The 22697-nt window shown below is 40.8% G+C and overlaps 1 protein-coding gene across 2 annotated transcripts in view; it reads right to left on the bottom strand.

The window, feature by feature from the left end:
• Positions 1-5404: 5404 nt before the first annotated feature.
• rbm33a (RNA binding motif protein 33a) overlaps positions 5405-22697 on the bottom strand; it is a 167729-nt gene continuing 150436 nt past the window's right edge. For both annotated transcript variants that reach the window (XM_068008257.1, XM_068008249.1), the window contains exons 18-19: positions 8584-8672; positions 5405-6883 (exon numbers count right to left, since the gene is read on the bottom strand). In XM_068008257.1, coding sequence (XP_067864358.1) covers positions 6832-6883; positions 8584-8672 — 141 coding nt within the window. In that variant the 3' untranslated portion in view covers positions 5405-6831. The remainder of the gene's footprint in view (positions 6884-8583; positions 8673-22697) is intronic.

The raw sequence follows: 22697 nt of genomic DNA on the forward strand, positions 1-22697 counted from the left end.
CCGATAACAGAAAGTATCCGTTCCTCTGCTAACCCTCAGCCCAGGCTTGGAGAAAAACACGCTGGGGACATCTTATGGTTGAAGATAGCAGTTTTTGAGCTAACAACGTTTTATAAAATGCTCAGCAGGAGTAAAAAGTGGAAGAGGGGAATGCTATAACTTACACGGAGGCTTTTAGCATCTCAGAACTAATGGCTGAAACAGATGTTACTGGGAAATTACTGTTACTTCACACTGATGAGCTTGACTTTCGTGCCACACATACTTAGTGATCAGCTAATAAAACACAATGAATATTCAAATGTTATGGCCAAACTCTGCAATTACACAACTTACTGACAACTTATTGTCAAAGAAAACCATCAACTAGGGTAACCAGCAGCACCTTGTGAAACTACAATTACAAAGGAACTGGCAGTGCTATTTATTTTCTAACAAATCTACCTAGCTATTAAATTGTAGTAACCTAAAATATCAAATATTAGTATACTGTACGTAGAGGTAAATTGTTACTCTTTGCTCAGCTGAAAGGATGCAAGCTCTGTGTGCACAAAGTAGCAGACAAAAAAATACACCGTCTCAGGCGATATATTTTTGAACTAGGTACTTTTTTTCTGTTTGGACATCAATAAAAAGATTTTTCTCGAAAATAAACATAAATGCTATTTAAGCAGTTCACGGGAGGAGAATGCCAGATAGCAAACGTATTCAGAAATACAATGCTATGATTGCAGTCTTTCTTGCATCATTTTTGCGTAACTGAAAACTAAATATGGACCCAATGCAACAAAATGCTTTTTTGAACATAATTTCCCCAATATGTTAGGAAAGGAATGTGCTTTTCAGCATCTTGCCACAGTATGTTGAATGCTTTTATGCTGAGACTCTGCAGCTTTAAGTGGTTATAATTTACATGTACTCTAAAGCTAACACAAAATCCTCTTGTTCTGAGATTCAGAATCGGTGTGAAAATCCTGTTCACCTATGCAAAACTACCCACAAACGATCAATTACACTGCTATGCAGCAGGGGCAAATTTCAGTTTCATTGGTTTAGACACACAGAGGCTGTTGTTCACAATGCATTTTTTTTGTGGAAAGCCTGGGCCAAGAGATGCAGGGACAAGATAGCGTACAAGCTGATGTTACAACACACAAATACTGATCCTTCCCAACTGTGTTCTATAAAGAGCTCTGATAAAAGCTACACCAAAGATTCAATGTGAATCAGTTTGTTCATAAACACTTGCATACGATGGTCACAATATCCTGCACCAACCCAGTTGGCAGTTAAAAAATAAGTTTTAAGATTCCAAAGGATTTTGATCGCATTGAACTGTGGCAATGCTTAATATTTAATTACCCACCGATATTATCTAATGAACCAGTAACCAGTTTAAAATAAAAAGAAAAAAATACTTCCATACAGACTCATTAAGCTCTGTAACTTCAAATAAATGTAGTGCGTAATTTTTTAAATTTAGGGAAGGAACATGCTTTAGCATCTCATACTTATAAACAGCATAAAAGCAACTATTTTGAACTCTGACATTTTTTTTCAAAAATAAAAGGATAAAAATGTTTTATGTTTTACTGATTTAAAAATGCTGGTTATAAACATTGGACAGAAAACAATTTTTAAAAATTAAATTGATCACTAATGTGGAAAAAAATGGTTATTTCTAAAGCATTGAAGTTATGGAGGGGCGATGAAACCTATTAAAGTATCTGACTTGTATAATGTTAAATACAGCTTGACCACCTAGGCTGTATAACAGCTCAACAAACATCGAACCTTTGAACCATGGATCGATCAATTCTTGATCTCTCTACCTTATATATAAATGTTAATAGAATATCTATTCTACAAGTGCAGGATAAAACACTATATATATATATATATATATATATATAATATATATAAATAAAAAAATCTTAGAAATCTGTAAAGTGAGTAGGTGAAGCCAAATTGAAAACAAATAAAGCAACGCCACAAGTAAATAAAGCAAGACAAACTTGAACAATGCTACACTAAAGAGACATCATAAGTGCAAAAGCTACACCACGTAACACAATACTAAACTAGCAGAGAATATAGCTTGGATTTGAAATATCCACATGGCTGATTTTCAATGCTAACCATTTGACAGGATATTCAAATCTAAACTATCCAATCAGAAGGCCTATACATGCACCCCTGCTGACAGGCAATGACATTATGGGATATTAAACTCAAAGGAGCATGTAGCTAGCTACACCTGTTCCCTTACACTTCTACATTTTAACTCTTCAATCAGGGCATTGTCAGTTGTGGCCAGTTTGAACTTCCACAAATAAGACAGTTACTTATATACAGGCTATTTCACATTGTCCAAGAAGTACTTTAAAATAGTTGCTTGAATCTGACTGCCTAACTAATTTACTACCTACCCTTTCAAGTTATGTGTAGCAGATTTAGAGGGTAGGGGAGCAGCGTGATACCGAGTCTATTGAGAATCTTCTTCAAAAAATAATATTGATGTTTTGACTAGGTGCCTTTCAAAAACCAAAAATCCAGTTAAGATTGCTCCAAAATTTCAACTAAATATGTTTGGACATATGTCTATTAAACAGCCAATTAAATGTGTTTTTAAATAAATAATCTAGGAGTAAATAAAGGAGGCAATTTTGCTTCCACAGCTGTTAACCTGCAGCTACTTGTAATAAACTGTCTTTCTATTGTTAAACAGAAAAAAATACAATTAAAAAGAACGTCCTGTTGGGGGAGGGGGTACGTACTTAATTTAAAAGTGCTTACCACATCTACATACAGCATTTTAAAATTTTTCCCTGACAAACTCTCTCATAGAATGGGTGCTCCTCAACATGCCAAACATTTTAAGAAGTAGTAAGCAGGTGTTAAGAGTGAAAATCGGCTGAGAGGATGTGTCATGAATCATGAAGTTATGACATCTCCAAATTGATCAGGAGCTGTGATCCACTTTTCAAAACTGGCAACAGAGCTCAGTTGACATTGTTTAGAACAGGAAACCACAGTCCCCATCAGCAAAGAAACAGCATGACTCAGTGTTTCCTGGAGCACACCATAAAAGCCATCCTTTCTCTGTGGCATTAGTTTACTGCTTCCAGATTCATAAAATGTAGGTTATCCTAGCACATCAAGGCAACCACTCATTTTAGAATACTGCATGTAGGCGATGTAAAAGTGGACAATCGTGTACATCACAAATACTCCCTCTACAAGGATATATCCCTTTAAACTATCAAGACGTGCTCCTGGCTCATCACTGCAGAAAGTACAATTTTGTATTGGTCAACGTGTAGGGCAACCAATTTAGAAGCTACATAATGCGAACAAGACACTCATAAACCTCCAGAAAATAAAGTTATCCAATTTGATTCAAATTATTCTAGATTAAAATTCAACTTTTACAGTGTACAGATGTGTTCAAACCACTATGCACCCCACTACTCACACAAGAAGGACTTTACTGTATGTGGAACAAAAGAGAAACAAACCCAAAAAAAGCATTTGGCTCCACATACCCAGGAGTTTGCAAAATATCACCCCTGAGTAAAAAGACTCATGCAAATAAACAGGAGAAAGTACATATGGAAGAACTGTGATCTTTATAAAAATGTATTAATACACAGGATGTCTTGTTTCAGTTCAATAGTCATTGCATCCAATAAACTTTGAAATAAAATACATGGAAAAAACACAAGCAACTTTAGAAAGTATTAGCTAATGCACAACGTCTAAAAAGTAGATGAACACCAAGGATGATAACTTGGAAGCATTTTGCTCTACTTACATGCTGCCGTACAAATGCTTCTTTGTACTTTAAGTGAAACCCACTAATGTGCAGTGAACAACTCTGATGATGGTTGCAGCAAATCTTCCTCTATACACCTACAGTTTTACCACACTTATGTTCTTAATGTAACACATCCTATCCCACCATATCTTCCCTCTGGCAACATGGCCACTGCCATTAACAAATGACCAATATAAACTAGTGAACTCTCCATCAAAAGAATTCAGCAATGCAAGTTGCTGCTTCAATAATACAAGATATATATATATATATATATATATATATATATATAGCCATATATATTGTTGCTGGCAATATGCATGAGTTGTAACCTATTTGTTTTTCCAAATTGATGTTGGAACTGTAGTTAACATCCAAGAGAACCCAAATGTCTGACTCATAAATTTTGTGTGCGATATCACACACACTCAAATAAACTACAAAAAAATAAAGGCTAATAACCCTTACCATCTGTAATACATTTCAATCCATCTATACGTGATCATGATACATTCAAATTGTTCCTTGTATAGCAAGAACTGGCACAGACAGCTCCATTATACACAGGCCTTGTTAGAAGCATCCCAACCAATTGCATATAACAAGATTCTACTTCTTCAAACAGGAGTCTATGGTGGGCCTGATAAAACTAAAATGAAAACCTGCATGATACTTTCAATCCTTGCACCAACTCAGGATTGAGCATCCAATAAAAAAAGACAACTTGCACTTAACCTCAATTTATTCCTAGCTCTGCGACCCCTACCTCCTCTCCTTTGCAAAATTTCCTACTGCTTATTCTTTTGTAGGTCTGCATTGTCAGTCACCTCTGGCAACAGGTTATCGATAAACATCTCCAGTGTTTACAGTGCAAGAAACTGCACTTTCTTCTCCTATAACTGTTGGATAGTTTCATCAAATGGGGCTGTGCAGGGAAGACTCTCTCAAAGGCTGCACTAAAATCTTGGAACTGTAAACACCTATATATATTTTTCTCATCACAAATCAAGTCAGATGTCCAAATCCCTTTGTCTATCAAATCTGCCATAACAGTTTCTACAGCTGTACTCAAGTTAAATACTAATTTGAATGCTGACTAGGTCAACCAAAAGCTGATTTTATTGCACAATCAATTTCCTTCCGCACAGAATGATTGAGATATGGGTGATGTAACTAGCTGAAAACTGCGACTCAAGTATTATTTTTCAATCTTCTGAATAGGAAGAAAAATACTCCTCGTGCACAAAGATACTCAATAAAATGTGTTCCGAAATATAGATGTAGATAAGTCTATGCAGCACACATTCTAAAAATAACAAAACAATTCTCTTTCGCCCCCAAAAATACCTTGTGACAACAACTGTATTTCTAAAAGTCTTTCAGTTTTCATAGTCATCGGCAAGAAGCAGAGTCCCATCTGTTTTGGCAGGCTGGTGGTTGGGTCATTTCACCAGCAGACCCAAGACATGTAACTGAGTAGTCAGGAGTCACTGCCTGTGGCAGCGAAACATTTGTTTATATGGATGGCTGGAATTCAGCAGATATAATATGATGGTTAAAAAAAAATCACTAACCGGCAGACAGACGAATGAAAACCTGATTCTGGAGTTTAATGGATATCAACTTTTGTTAGAACTTGGTGCAGTTTATCATACTTAAATACGAAATCAAAATGTTTCACATTAAGTAATAGATTACTACCACCAGTGATAAATGCCCCAGGGTACAACGGAGGATGAGAATATTCAAAATACCTACAGAAGGCCTTGAAGTAGGCCTTAGTTCAGACACAATCTCATGGTCTATAATGTGGAGGAAACCAACTACAGATCAACACGTGGTAAAGTAACAGCACTCTCATTTTGCTACCATTCTGGCAGTCCTGATATAATGTCTGTATCTGCATCTCCCATCAATCTATAATTGTAGCACTGAACTAGTTTGCATAGTTCTCTACCACTCAAATAACATAAATAGCTATGTTTTCCAGATGATCATCAGGTATTTTGGATATTTAACAAAAGTTCAGCCTTTAAAATCATTTTGCCAAAAACAGTTTGAAAATCTTCACATTTCACCTTTTAAGTTAAATAATTTTTGACGTTTCATTGGTTGCTGAACAAACAGAAGGGATCAGAATGCGTTTTTACGGCAGACTTCGACCACCTGGATATGTAAATCATTTTTTCTTCAAATGATGCCTTTCGCTAAAATTAATAATGTACATTTCTTACTGACAGAACAGGTTGGTATTATTTTTGACTTTTCCTCAATTAAGTTTCTACTATAAAACAAAAATAAAACCCCAACCCACAACTAACAGGCAAGCCCCCCATCAAATACACTGCCTTTACGTTTCTATCTAGCATTATAAATCTTGTAGTTAAGCATCTTTCAAAAGAGTAACAAGGTTTAAAACAATGGATTAATTTGTACTTGAAACTCTTGAAGTCATCAACATGCATTTCTCAATGCAATTCTGAGTTCTTTTCAGCTAATTCTTACTTTAGATGGGCAAAATGATGCACTATTTTGAAGCTAGTCATGCCATAGGTACAAAATAGTTTAAAAAGGGGCTATATTTAGCTCTTAAATCTAAACCTGCAAGGAAAGAAGTCTGCAGCAACCATTATCTAGTGTTATTCACCATTGAAGTCCTCTATTATGTTTGATAAGCAGCCGTCCTACTTCTACAGTGCCTACTTCAGTCACTGTTCACAGTTAAGTCATTCTTTTGTGGTATTTTGAATCCACAGAGGTGGATTTGCCAAAGACTTTGTTCCATTTGGTGACAATAAACAATAAACATGTAGAAACAAGAGTACAAACACAGTCTTCTTCAGTGGCATCACATACTTCATCCCATATTGGACCTGGGCCAACTCCTTTGGTTTCACCAATTTAACGGCATACGCTCTGGCCAGAAATTGATCACTGTATGATAGTTCTGCCATTTCACAGCTCCATTCGACTTGATCTGCATTAGTATGAAGCGTTGTTTTCATTGAGAATAATCATTCATCCATGATCAGTGCCACATTGATATGGGACAGATCTATCATGTGCCTGCAAAATGTCCAAGGAAAAGTAATGCAAAACAATCAAAAGGTTTCCAAGGTTAGAAAAAATTGCTTGTAAAATTAGTCTCAACAAAAAACAAGTCTTGTAAATACCAATTCTGTTCAATTTGAATTACTCTATATATAATGACTTTAGCATGAAATGGCACAAATGAAACCCTGAGTATCTCCATATTATTGGGTTTGATGCCTTACTTATGTATTGCCTTTAGCAACCCAAGGTGATTCACAAAGGGGCAGATCAGACACTAAACAAGAATGGAGAAGTTAGAGGAGGCGACCAAAAACGTGGTCAATGAGGTAGGTTCGAGGTAGCTTTGAAGGTGGGGAGATATGCGGCAATATAAGGAGTTAGGAAGACAATTCCAGTGTGCAGGGGAATGATGGCTGATGGCTCTGCCACTAATGGTGGAACAGAGGCATGAGATGCACACAGTAGTGCTGGTTGAAAAAAAGAACAAACTTGTATATATAGCCCCTTTCACAATCTCAGGATGTCGCAAAGGACTTTATAGTCAAGGAAGTACTTTTGTAATGTAGGCACTGTTGTGATGTAGGTGGAAAAAGTGTTGCGATAGGATGAAGCAAAGTCATGGAAAGATTTGCAAACGAAGATGAGGAGCCAGTAGAGGTCAACAAGGACTGTGGGATGGCTGAGTGTAACTTTGTATGGAATCAATCATGGTTGCAGAGTTTTAGATGAGCTGCAGTTTGCAAGGCTGGCTATGCGCATATAAGAAAAGTCAAGTCCGGAGGTGATAAAGGTTTCAAACAACCGAGTATGGAGTTTAATCACCAAATTTCCTGCCCGGGAGCTTCTGAGGGAGGTCTGGCCAATTTTAATAGTTAGGGCCCATTAACACCCCGCTGGCTAGCTGGCCACCAAAAGGGATGTAAAGAGGTAGTAGGCCAGCTGCCTGCAGGTGAAGATCGAGCAGCCTGGAAGCTGCTCACCAGCACTCAGGTAAGGTGAGGAGTGGGGGTGGAGGGAAGTTTAGCAAGGTTCCACAGACTTGAGGGGAATGGGGGAGCAGAAGCCCAGACTATCCCTGTAGATACTCCTGCTTCTCCTGGCCCCTCAAAAATAAGTTCTGTACTTGGCTTTTGGGGTCTTCACTACTGCTTCGGCAGGTTTTACTGGTCAAAGCAACCACGGTGGTAGCTCCAGCCAACAGGCCTTTAAAATTGGCTCTGAATCATCTGAGTGATAGGACCCAATTAGCGTATATTAACGAGGTGAGCGTCCGCTTTAGGCGGATGCCACAAACACGCAGGCCAAGCAAGAAAAGTGACGTTCGATTAACTCCCAGTTAGAGGGAGTTAAAATCCCCGCTCCAGCATTTTAATATTAGGCATAATATAAAAAGGTAAAATACAATTAAAATAACAAAAATCAGTCCACGGCAATTTCCCAATTTTTCAGGCTTCTAAAAAAGCTATAGTGCTTGGCAATACCTTGAGTAGCTTACAAAATAATACTTAAAGAATATTATTTTCCAATAACAGTACAAAAGAATTCAGGAGTAAGCAGTTAGTCAACTTAAATCCAAACCTAAATTTTATTACAACAGAAAATCTGTGTACTTGGGTTACAAGTTTTCTTGTTAAACTTGACTGAATTTTACTGTGCGCATTTTCTGAAATTTTCCCTTTCCAATAGGTAAAAAAGTAGAGATGGATTTTTACCTGTGGAATTTCTGCTGAAATGCTGAGGCATGTGCTGGTTCCTTGAATTTTGCAATGGCTTTTCGTTGCTCTCGGATCATCTTGAAGTCCTGCAATAATATTTTTTAAAAAGGCATAAAGGTGTTTTGTAGTATGGTTTTGGAGAAATGGCACTCCATTTTTACTCACTTCTGGGCTAAATGACAACAGGACAAATCCCATTAAACTTAAATGCACAAACTCATGTGGCAATTATAAGCTGGTAAGCATTAGCTATAAACTATAGCCAAGTCAGATAAGTGGCATCCAAAATAAAGCTCATCTCAGAGTCCCATTTAATCTGAATGGAAGCAAAAAAATCTTGAATGCATATTATTTTATTGCTTCATCTAGCTCTCCTTGCTCTTAATTTATTCTGCTCCAACTTTCATTTGCCACTCTCCAACTTTTCAGTTTTTATGTTCCCCCCCACCCTTATTCACCTTACATGCCTCACTTTTTCTTTCACAATGTGTTGTTTGACTGCCTGATATTAAAAGTTATGGAGGAGTCAGAAATTTCTCCAGCTCAACACCAAGATGATCAAAGCTGTCCAGTTCAACTTCCACCAGTAACATCTTAGCCCCCACACACCTCAAATTCCATCCCCTCCCCAGGTGTTCACTCAGGCTGAAACCAAACATGCATAATCTCAGTGTCCTATTTTACCAAGATTCGATTCTAACCCCACATCTGATCCATCACTAGGACACCTACTTCTACTAATGTAACATTAATCGTTTCAGTCTCTATTTCACCCTCTTTCACCATCTCTTGACTCTCCAACAGTCTCTTCAGTCCACTCTACACAAATTCCAACACATCCGGAACTCCACCACCTACATCCTATCCTACACTAAGTCCTTCTCTATTAATGCTCATATCTTCACTGACCTCTATTGGCTCGCCCTCTGTACTGATTTCAAAGTCTTCACCCACATCTATAAATATCTCCACCTGCAACTTCATCTAGCCCGACCTCCCAGTGTGCACCACTGCTCTTCTGATTTTGGTCAGGATTTGATCCTAGGGGCCATCACATTAGATCCTGACTGCACTCTCGTCTGGTCTCACACTTCCAGCAAGGAGAGAATCCCAGTTGATTTTGCATACTGATTCTTAGACTAATGATAACACCTCAATTTCTGCCCTGGCTGAAATAAACAGCAGAGTTTAATGGTTGACCTCACTGGTCCAAATGGCAAAGTGTCATGTGATACATTTATCTGCATAGCCATCAGTAGATATTATACATTCTTAGAGAATACTTTCAATCTAAAGTACTCTGTTAATCAACAACTTTAAACAGAAAAAAAAGTTTTCAGAAATGTTTCCTAGTTACCAAGGGGTCCTCATTTTTCTAATGAAAATCTAGAACATCATCCGTTCCTGACCTGGATGCCAGTTGGAAGTATCTAAGCCCTGGAAACTTTAGTACCAAGCAAACACGTGATTTAAAACAAAATGTAGAACTTTAAACTGCTAACATTTACTCAATCCCACGTTCACAGCTACTTACTCTAATAAAATCAAATGGTATGCAACCAGGTAACAATTGAAAAGAGCGGAGAGGATTGGACAAGATAATTGATGGCAGGACCTGATGGACTAGTGTCAGAATGCAATTTTTTGTTATTGCTAAGTATTAAATGAATTAGAGCATGTACTCTAGCACAACCTCAATCAATTGTTGGTACCTTAGTCCAAAGCTACTGAAATAGTAAACCTAAATGGAAAGCACAGTTTTACAACCAAAGCAATATCTCAAGGAATACCGGTCCTTTAAAAACAATAGGATTGATCATAAAATATATGATGCTACATGCTTGAAACTTGTATGACCTCCACTTTGTAATTTGGAAGTGTGGAGAATTGTGTATTGTGAAAACTATTGGCTTACTTATAAACCGCTTAGAGGATAAAAGTATTAAACTTACCAATGCTGTGAAAAATCCTCCTTCACAAGATAGAAATAGACGAGCTGCGAGAATCCAGTGGAAAGTGTGAGGGGAGTCTGGAATTTAGCTTCAATGGGATTGACGTGCTCATTTATATATTTTAAGTTTATTATTTTTAGCTGTTCAATACTAGTGGTCTTTTGAAGTTTTATATTTGGTGCCTGTGAGTTGGTTTGAGGTACTAATAGGTAATTGATTGGTTACAAAAGAGTTATCGGGCAATGGAGTTTGAAAGGCCAGGGCTAGTCTCAGCGGGAGCTCATAACTGAGGTGCTATTATTGGACAGATGTTTTTTCTATAATTAATACTTGTGAAATTGGTAAGTGCTGTTTAACACTAGTGAGAGTTCAAGATAACCCTATCTACATTTTTTAAGTTAAACACAAAAACAGTCTTGGGAACCCTCATGGTGTGTGGGGGGTGTGATATATGAGCCATCATGGGTCCTGTGTTTCCAGGGCCTGTATATTTGCACCAAGAATTGGAAAATTGGGTCTATGGAGCAAAGAATCTCTGTGCTCGATCAGCAACTGGCCACACTCCGCAGCATCAGAATGAGGGGTTTCTGGATCGTATCCTCCAGAATGTGGTAACCCAAAAGGCAGTGCTAGACACAGGGACAGCATAGAGAGAAGTAGATGCCCATCTGTAAAGGCAGCAGAGGGAGACAGGGAATCCTGAGTTGCTGGAACAGTCCAATGGATGCTTTGCAACTCAATAGAGGGTAGTCTTGAGCAACACTGCAGCACTGTGGAGCAAGGGAGAATCCAAGGTGGTGACAAGCTGGTAGATGACTAGGAGAGTGGTACTAGTAGGAACTCTGTAGAAGTAGAGAAGCAGTCCGTGCCTGCAAGCAGCAAGACCTGGACAACATCCAGGCTTAGGCTGATAAGTGGCAAATAACATTCGCGCCAGACAATGACAATCTCCAACAAGAGAGTCTAACCACCTCCCCCTGGAGATTCAACAGCATTACCATCGCCGAATCCCCCACCATCAACATCCTGGGGGTCATCACTAACCAGAGACTAAACTGGACCAGCCATGTAAATTCTTTGGCTACAAGAGCAGGTCAAAGGCTGGGTATTCTGCGGCGAGTGACTCACCTCCTGACTCCAGAAAGCCTTTCCACCATCTACAAGGCAGAAGTCAGGAGTGTGATGGAATATTCTCCATTTGCCTGGATGAGCGCAGCTCCAATAACACTCGAGAAGCTCGACACCATCCAGGACAAAGCAGCCCACTTGACTGGCACCCCACTCCCTCCACCACCAGCGCACCGTGGCTGCAGTGTGTACCATCTTTTTTTTATTCGTTCATGGGATGCGGGCGTCGCTGGCAAGGCCAGCATTTGTTGCCCATCACTAATAGATGCACTGATGATCTACAAGATGCACTGCAGAAACTCGCCAAGACTTCTTTGACAGCAAATCCCAAAACACCTAGAAGGACAAAGGCAGCAGGCGCATGGGAACACCACCACCTGCAGCTCCCCCTCCAAGTCACACACCATCCTGACTTGGAAATATATCGTCGTTCCTTCATTGTCGCTGAGTCAGAATCCTGGAACTCCCTACCTAACAGCACTGTCGGAGAACCTTCACGACACAGACTGTAGTGGTTCAAGAAGGCAGCTCACCACCACCTTCTCAAGGGCAATTAGGGATGGGCAATAAATGCTGGCCTTGACAGCGATGTCCGCATCTCATGAATGAATAAAAGTAAAGGGGAGTTCCAAAGTCAGGTATAGATCACCTTTTTTGCAGTCATGATTGGGAGTCCCAAATGGTATGTTTCCTCCCTGGTGTCAGAGTTAAGGAGAGGAATGGGTGGAAAAACACCCGGAAAGGGACAGCAGACAAAAGTCATGATCCACGTTGGAACCTATGACATAGGCAGAAGTACATTTCAAGTCTTGCAGAGAGAGTTTAAGCAGCTAGGCATTAGATTTACGAACAAGACCCAAAAGGGTGGTAATCTCCAGGTTGCTTCCTGTGCCACATGCTGGACATGTTAAGAAGAGTAGTAGGAAAGTCAATGCATGGCTGCAAGGCTGCTGTAGGAGAGATGAGTTCGCATTCTTGGAGTGTTGGAGCGATTTCTGGAAAAAGGGAAGGCTATACCAAAGTGACAGCACTCGCGTAATCCAAAACTACACCAATGTCCTTGAAGGTATGGTAAATAGAGCAGTGGGAAGGATTTAAACCAATACTGCAGGGAAGTGGGGAAAGAGTAGTGGGTAGTTTTGGCAGAGGAAATCGAGGCCCGATAGTAAGATAACAGATAGTAAGAGCTACAAAAAGAAAGTATGAAAAGAACCTTGCAAGGGATATCAAAACCAATACAAAGAACTTTCATAGTTACATTAGGAAAAAGAGGGTGGTCAGGAGCAGTGTTGGCCCCTTAAAAACTGAAAGTGGGGATATTGTCATTGACAATGGGGAAATGGCGGACATGTTGAATAATTACTTTGCGTCAGTATTTACAGTAGAAAAAGAGGATAGCATGCTGGAAATCCCAAGAAAACTAATATTGAATCGGGAATTGATAAAATTAACATAAGTAAAGCAACAATAATGAAGAAAATAATAGCACTAAAGACAAATCCCCAGGACCAGATGGTTTCCATCCCTGGGTTTTAAAGGAAGTAGGTGAGCACATTGAAAGATTATAGTTAGGGCATCTGCAAAGTTCTCTAGATTCAGGAACTGTCCCTCTAGATTGGAAAATTGCACATGTCACTCCGCTTTTTAAGAAAGGAGAGAGGGGGAAACGGGGGAATTATAGACCAGTTAGCCTAACATCTGTTGTGGGGAAATTGCTGGAGTCTAAAATTAAGGATAGGGTGACTGAACACCTCGAGAATTTTCAGTTAATCAGAGAGAGCCAGCATGGATTTGTGAAAGGTAGGTCGTGCCTGACAAACCTGATTGAATTTTTTGAAGAGGTGACTTAAGTAGTGGACAGAGGAATGTCAATGGTTGTTATTTATATGGACTTCCAGAAGGCATTTGATAAGGTCCCACATAAGAGACTGTTAGCTATGTTAGAAGCCCATGGAATCGAGGGAAAAGTACGGACTTGGTTAGGAAGTGGGCTGAGCGAAAGGCGACAGAGTAGGGGTAATGGGTAAGTATTCACATTGGCAGGATGTGACTAAGGAGCCCCGCAGGGATCTGTCTTGGGGCCTCAATTATTCACAATATTTATTAACGACTTAGATGAAGGCATAGAAAGTCTCATATCTAAGATTGACGATGACACAAAGATTGGTGGCATTGTAAGCAGTGTAGATGAAAACATAAAATTACAAAGCGATATTGATAGATTAGGTGAATGGGCAAAACTGTGGCAAATGGAATTCAATGTAGACAAATGTGAGGTCATCCACTTTGGATCAAAAAAGGATAGAACAGGGTACTTTCTAAATGGTAAAAAGTTAAAAACAGTGGATGTCCAAAGGGACTTAGAGGTTCAGGTACATAGATCATTGAAGTATCATGAACAGGTGCAGAAAATAATCAATAAGGCTAATGGAATGCTGGCCTTTATATCTAGAGGACTGGAGTACAAGGGGGCAGAAGTTATGCTGCAGCTATACAAAACCCTGGTTAGACCGCACCTGGAGTACTGTGAGCAGTTCTGGGCACCGCACCTTCGGAAGGACATACTGGCCTTGGAGGGAGTGCAGCGTAGGTTTACTAGAATGATACCCGGACTTCAAGGGTTAAGTTACGAGGAGAGATTACACAAATTGGGGTTGTATTCTCTAGAGTTAGAAGGTTAAGGGGTGATCTGATCGAAGTTTATAAGATATTAAGGGGAACGGATAGGGTGGATAGAGAGAAACTATTTCCGCTGGTTGGGGATTCTAGGAGTAGGGGGCACAGTCTAAATATTAGAGCCAGACCTTTCAGGAGCGAGATTAGAAAACATTTCTACACACAAAGGGTGGTAGAAGTTTGGAACTCTCTTCCGCAAACGGCAATTAATACTAGCTCAATTGCTAAATTTAAATGTGAGATAGATATCTTTTTGGCAACCAAAGGTATTAAGGGATATGGGCCAAAGGCAGGTATATGGAGCTGGATCACAGATCAGTCAGGATCTTATCAAATGGCGGAGCAGGCACGAGGGGCTGAATGGCCTACTCCAGTTCCAATGTTCCTATGTTCCTATAGCACTTGATGTGGTCCAGCCAAATCTTGCGATGGTTGGCTAAACCAGTTGAGCACCAGATACGCCATACTGGAACTTAAAACTTAATGAATTATAAGTAGAGTTCCATTGACACTAGTATGATACAGAAACAGCCATTAGTCATCTGTAAGCCTCGACAGTGATTCTAGATGAGATATTCAGTCAGAAGAGGCATCTTCCCCTGTGTACTAAGTCTAGTTTTAGTGCTTCTATTGCCATCTGAAAAGCTAGGTTTGATCTTCCTAGTCCATATGGCTCAGTTACTTACTGGATAAACTCAGTCATCAGGGGAGCTCGTTATATGGACTTTCACCAAAAAAAAGTTTGTACTACTCACTTAGGGCTACCAACCCTCAATAATTTTATTATTCAATTGCCTTGTTTGCATATTTTATTCCGTTTTATGAACTAGAGGTACTTTCCTGTAGTCTATGAGTTCCTAACTACCCACTCAGTCTTTCATTTAGTGCTGGGTAATTAGTAGAAACATTAGGTCTGACACCCAGTGCTCATTAAATTACCAAAGTGGGAACAGAATATCGACAGCTTTCTTCTTCTGCCATTAGCATTTTAGAAATTTTTTTTGCAGTTGAATGCAACTACTTTTGAGTTAGTTAGCATAGTGACCTGGAGACCTTTCTGTGAAAGACATTTTACAGTAAACTTAAATGCATATGAGGGAACACCTCCTTTCAGGTTCTATCAAATGTGTCCCTATGCTATTTGTCAGACATGGAAAGTAACTCATGGGTTATGTGATATCTTTGGGTAACAGATGAACTTAAAAGTTCCATTAAAAAAAATTGCATAAGCAATTTGCACTAAGCATATAATAATTCCTCCACGCGCCTTTCGATATTATAGCAACAAATTTGCTTAAGGATATTCTGTAGCTGCTATTTTGTCTCTTCTGCCCCAAATAACCTCCCAAATTAATTTTTCTACATTAAGCTGTACGCGACGAATAGAGTAATTTGTAATCTTATCAAATAAGGAATTCACGAGTGAAAACGCTCAACAATTAAATCAACGGAACCAGCTGCTTTAACTAAAGTATACCATTTGTCCTCAAAAAACTGGAAGTCTCAGAAATTATCTAAAGTGACTTCATTTTCAGGAAGGGATGTCTTTGCAGTCCAAAGAATAATTACTGCCTTACTTTTTGGACTCAACAAGTTGCACTTAGTTAGTATGCCTCATCTGGAGAAGATATCTTCCAGCAGTGCACAATAAGGAGGAAAGCAATATGGTGAGCACAGGGAAAGGCTAAAAAGAATGGAGGCTAGGATGGGAAAATTGAAAGTCTGCCCAAGAGGAGAACTTTGAGGAGGCTTTTGAAAGCAGGGGAAGATGGAGGGAACTGAGTGTTCCATAGGGTTAAAACAGCAGCTGAATAAGCAGGCCACTATTCATGGAGCAAAGGGACAAAGGAGTGAGAAATTTGGGTAAAGAGGAGTGGAGCATGCATCGATGCAAAACAGGAGGCAGCATGGGAAACCAGTGAAGCTTGGATATGGATACTGGGAGCGTGAGACTTATTGTGGGTGAGATGCAGACTGTGGTTTTATAGATGAGTTGAAGTTTGAGGTTGAAAAGTCAGCAAGTAGAGCATTGGAGAAGTCAAGTCTTAAAATGATTAAGGTGACTAAAGAATGGGCAGCGGAACAGGAGATATAGGGATAGATCTGGGCAATACTGGCATCAAGGAGATTCATGGAATTTACACCAGGCGCTGAGGTGCTGACGGGAGTGAAACAGAAAAACCTCAATTTTGTAAACATTCAGCTGAAGGAGTTTTGGCTTTCAGGTATTGAAGCTGCACAGGCAATTGCATCTCCAACAAAGACTTCCCTTCCCACCCTTGCACCATCGGTCACCTGAGTCCCTCAAAGATCTATGCTGGCTGCTTCCTCTTGCTCATCTACATGTTGTCCCTCAGTGATATTATCTGCAGGCACGACGTCAGCTTACATATGTATGCCAATGCCACAAAGCTGTACCTTTACCACCCTGTTTGACCCCATAACCACCTCCGTGCTGTCAGGATGCCTGTCCGACATCAAGCTGAACATTGGGAAAATCAAAGCCATTGGTTTCAGTCCTCACCATAAACTCCATTCCCTTGCCCCATTGATTCCACTGCTCTCCCTGGAGACTGCCGGCGCCGGTATGAATCAGACAGTTGCCAAACCTTGGCATTCTAATTGATCGAGAACGGAGTTTCAAACCCCACATTCCATTCATCACCAAGACCACTTAATTCCACCTCTGCAACACTGCTCACCTCCACCCCTAGCTCAGTCCTTTTGCTACCGAAGCCCTTATCCACGCTTTAGTCTCTTTCAGATTCTACTACCCCTACATATTCCTTGCTGACCTCCCAACCTCCACCCTTTATAGACTCCAGCCTGTACAAAACTCAGCTGTCCAGATCCTGAACCACATTAATTCACCCTCTGTCTTCATGATTTACAATGGCTCCCTGTCCCCCAACTTATTTCATTTAAAATAATCTTCCAATCCCTCCAGACTCGCTTCACCCTATCTCTGCAAACTCCTTCTGGCTTATGTCCTCTCCCACACTCTTCAGTCTTCTGACTGGCCTTTTATGCAACCCACCCCCTCTCCTTTGCCCTACCATTGGTAGCAGAGCCTTCAACTCTGTAAACATCCCCACCCTCAATGATGGCAGAGTCCAGTATGTTGGTGCAAAAGACAAGGCTGAAGCGTTTGCAACCATTTTCAGCCAGAAGTGCCTCCAGATATCCCCACCATTACAGAAGCCAGTCTTCAGCCAATTCGATTCACTTCACTAGATATCAAGAAACGGCTGAGTGCACTGGATACAACAAAGGCTGTGGGCCCCGACAACATCCCAGCTGTAGTGCTGAAGACTTGAGTGTACAGCTACAACACTGGCATCTACCCGACAATGTGGAAAATTGCCCAGATATGTCCTGTCCACAAAAAGCAGGACAAATCCAATCCGGCCAATTACTGCCCCATCAGTCTACTTTCAATCATCAGCAAAGTGATGGAAGGTGTCGTCGACAGTGCTATCAAGTGGCACTTACTAACCTGCTCACCGATGCTCAGTTTGGATTCCACCAGGACCAAATCGGCTACAGATCTCATTACAGCCTTGGTCCAAACATGGACAAGAGAGCTGAATTCCAGAGGTGAGGTGAGAATGTCAGCCCTCGACATCAAGGCAGCATTTAACCAAGTGGGCACCAAGGAGCCCTAGTAAAATTGAAGTCAATAGGAATCAGGGGGAAAACTCTCCAGTGGCTGGAGTCATACCTAGCACATACCTAGTGATTGTTAGAGGCCAATCATCTCAACCCCAGAGCACTGCTGCAGGAGTTCCTCAGGGCAGTGCCCAACCATTTCAACTGCTCCATCAATGACCTTCCCTCCATCATAAGGTCAGAAATGGGGATGTTCGCCGATGATTGCAGTGTTCAATTACATTCGCAACCCCTCAGATAATCAAGCAGTACGTTCCCGCATGCAGCAAGACCTGGACAACATCCAGGTTAGGGTTGATGATTGGCAAGTAACATTCGCGCCAGACAAGTGCCAGGCAATGACCATGTCCAAAAAAGAGTCTAACCACCTCCCCTTGACATTCAACTGCATTACCATCACGAAATCCCCCACCATCAACATCCTGGGGGTCACCATTGACCAGAAACTAAACTGGACCAGCCATATAAATACTGTGGCTACAAGAGCAGGTCAGAGGCTGGGTATTCTGTGGCGAGTAACTCACCTCCTGAATCCCCAAAGGCATCTACAAGGCACAAGTCGAGTGTGATGGAATACTCTCCACTTGCCTGGACGAGTGCAGCTCCAACACTCAAGAAGCTCGACACCATCCAGGAAAAAGCAGCCCGCTTGATTGGCACCCCATCCACCACCCTAAACATTCACTCCCTTCACCACCGGTGCACCGCGGCTGCAGTGTGTACCATCTACAGGATGCACTGCAGCAACTTGCCAAGGCTTCTTTGACAGCACCTCCCAAACCCACGACCTCTAGCACCCAGAAGGACAAAGGCTGCAGGCGCATGGGAATAACACCACCTGCACGTTACCCTCCAAGTCACACACCATCCTGACTTGGAAATATATCGCCGTTCCTTCGCCGTCGCTGGGTCAAAATCCTGGAACTCCCTTCCTAACAGCACTGTGGGAGAACCTTCACCACATGGACTGCAGTTCACCACCCTTCTCAAGGGCAATTAGGGATGGTCAATAAATACTGGCCTTGCCAGCCACGCCCAAATCCCCAGGGCGAATAAAAAAAACCTGCTTCAACTCTATTCTCTGGAACACTCTCAACCAATGTGGGAAGACAAAATTAAAAGCAAGAGTTGTTGCTACAAAATAGAATTGACAAATGGGGCACACAGTAGAAAAAAGTAACAGTATGAAGCCACTGCTGACAGGAGAGAAAACATTTGAAAAATATATCAAGATTACAGCTCCCAAACAGTATCAAAGCACATGTTGCTCTCATACACTACAGTGAGCAGAATCTCTTAAAAATTAACACATTAACTGGTACTCTCCAACTCTCTCCTGTAATTAAGTCAAAAAAGATGGCTGTCCATTTCTGGAAGAACCTATGCTTGGAAACCACACTAACGAACTTGGTTTGAAATGTGGCCACACATTTCTGAAGTTGTGCAGTAGCAAATTAAGTCTCCACATACAGATGAACAGATTAAAACAAATCCGTCTCCTTTCACCAACCAAGCAGGATAATTAAAATGAGCAGGACCTCTGAAGAAGGCAGTAGCTGAAGGCCATACAAAATGTGCATTATATAGAAGGCATTTCATACTGTGTGTGTTAATGAGGAAGCTATGCACAACTCCTGATACAAAATCTTAGGTTATCGAAGAGTTATAGCAATACAATACTATTTGACAGCACTTATTAGATTTTGGCTTTGTGACAAATCTTCTGCTTAAAGTTTGTGCAATTAAAAAACATAATTGACTATGAGTGATCATTCTGTACGTGTGCAGCAGGGGAATTTTTTTTTGAGAAGCAACTGGAGACATAAACCTAGAAGCATTCTTTGTTGCAAACACAAATTAAAAGGTAAACTATTCACTATAAGATTCAGCACGTCCTGTCTAACTGGAAAAATTGGTCTTATCTGTCCCTTCAACAGATCCTGGTAGGAACCCAAATAATGCTGTACCTACACACATTAACACGTAATTAAGGTCACATTGAAAATGGATGGGGGGTGGGGGGGGGGGGGAAAGAGAGAGAGAGAGAGAGAGAGAGAGAGATTAAAGCAAAAATGAAGTGTTCTTTTTAAAAAGGGCATTTAATAAGTACAATAAGTCAAATTAAGTAATACAAAACACAGGAACAATTAATTTAGTGATTAGAAAAATTCAAATCATCAGATAATTTAAAACAAGCAACTTCAAATTAAGAATAGACTACATAGGGAGAACCAGAGAAGAGTACAACACAGAACAAGGCTATTCGGCCAATTGTGTCTGTGCTACAGCAATCCAAAACTAACCCCTTTGCCCTGCATTCTCCTCATAGCCCCGTATCATGCTCTTCTACAAATATTTATCAAATTTTCCCTTAGACTACATGGGCTCGATGGGCCAAATGGCCACCTTCTGTGCAGTAACCATTCCATGATTATATGAGAAGATTCGATGGTCTCTGCCTCAACTACTCCCTGTGGCAAAGCATTCTTTGTTCCAACAATCCTCCGTGTAATCTCCCTACTCTGACAATTTTTAAACTGATGACTCCCCTCATAAATGATGCCCCAGAGGAAACAGTCTTTCCCTATTCACCCTACTAAAATCTTTCATAATTTCAAAACTATCTATTAAATCTCCTCAGCCTTCTCTGCTCCATTGGAAATAGTTCCAGGACCACATCATCTCAATTATAGTTTCCCAAGGCATCAAGCTGGTGAATCTACAGTGTACGCTCTCTATGGCTTTAATAGCCCTTGTATCGGTGTTGTCCGATATATTAGCCACTAGCCACATGTGGCTAATTGGGATTCCAGATGTGGAGAATTGCATTGATAAATAAAAATGAATAATAGACACCGTCGTTGGGCATGTGATTTTAATACTCATTCGCACGGCATATGCATGTGTACTTTAGCCTTTTTGTGCACAAGATGAAAAGCAGTGTGCAAGTGCTTTTTGATTATTGTGTGTGCTTTACTTCATTGGTTAGTTCTTATTGATTATCAGCTAAAATGGTGTAACCAGGGTGAAAACGCTAAACTTCAGCACCATGGAAACACCAGCAACATTGTACTGAACCTAGTAACAGGTGTAGGCCATTCAGCCCCTCAAGCCAGTTCCACCATTCAATGAGATCACGGCTGATCTGTATCCTAACTCCATCCACCCGCCTTGGCTCCATATCCCCTAATATCCTTAGCTAGCAAAAATGGAGAGGGGAGCTGACACTGGTGAACTCGACCAACCACTCCATGCCAGCAGACGAAAGCAAACCCAATTACGAGCAGCTCCAACAGGGCACGTCATGGCAAGTGGCATCCAAACACATTCTGGATGGAGAGCAGGGGTGGGCCTGGCACAACTCGCTGCGAGAGTCAACATCCTCAACAATCACTCTGACGAAGTCAAGTATCGCTTGCAACTGCTGGGCGAAAACCTAGACGCTGCACTAAGTTGTACTGTGTCTGATTAAATTCACGGCAGAATTCCAAGCTTTGGTGAAACAAAGATTGCACTGAATGGTGACAGAAGTGTTAAGTAGATATACGTGTGAAGTACATTTACCTCTATCATGTGAGGGGCGTTTTCCGCTAAAAGTAGTACATGTATCGCAGTAGCCATGCATGTGGCTTGTCAGCAATTTCTATTGGACAACACTGCTTTATATAATGGAGCACCCAAAACTGCACACAAGACCTACAACTGTGGCCTAACCAATATATAAATGTATTACTTTTTTTTAAACTCACCTGCTCTATGTCCCTCTTTGTAAAACTCTTCACACTTTCAGGAAATGAAGCATTCAAACCCCTAAGTCTCTTGTTCATCCATATCCTTAAGCATCTTTACATTGAGTGTATACTCCCATTCATTGTTTTACCTCCCAAAATTTATCTCACTCTCATCCACAATAAATTGCATCTGCCACCTGTCTGTCAGTCCATTCTGCTAACATGCCAATTCTGTCTTCCTGAAGTCTTTCACAGTTCCCCTCACTGCTTGCCAAATCTCTTTTGCAGTGTCAAAAATTGAGATTGTGTTCCCTATTCACACACACACAAAGAACAAAAATGACCAAGCACTGGCCCCTGGAATAAATCACTTCCAAACCTTCTCTCATTTCAACATCCATTTATCTTAATTCTCTGTTTTTCGGATCGGAATCCTACGTTTTATCAATAGCAACATAGAGTACAAAGCAAAGTAGTAATGTTAAACCTATAGAAATCATTGGTTATGCTGCAATTAGAATAGTGTCTGGTTTTGGGTACCTTATTTTTTTTTATTCATTCATGGGATGTGGACGTCGCTGACGAGGCCAGCATTTATTGCCCATCCCTAATTGCCCTTGAGAAGGCGGTGGTGAGCCGCCTTCTTGAATGCTGCAGTCCGTGTGGTGAAGGTTCTCCCACAGTGTCGTTAGGTAGGGAGTTCCAGGATTGTGACCCAGCGACGATGAAGGAACAGCGATATATTTCCAAGTCGGGATGGTGTGTGACTTGGAGGGGAATGTGCAGGTGGTTTTTGTTCCCATGTGCCTGCTGCCCTTGTCCTTCTAGGTGGTAGAGGGCATGGGTTTGGGAGGTGCTGTTGAAGAAGCCTTGGCGGGTTGCTGCAGTGCATCCTGTGGATGGTACACACTGCAGCCACTGTGTGCCGGTGGTGAAGGGCGTGAATGTTTAGGGT

Source organism: Heptranchias perlo, chromosome 2 (assembly GCF_035084215.1).
Source record: "Heptranchias perlo isolate sHepPer1 chromosome 2, sHepPer1.hap1, whole genome shotgun sequence".
NCBI lineage: Eukaryota > Metazoa > Chordata > Chondrichthyes > Hexanchiformes > Hexanchidae > Heptranchias > Heptranchias perlo.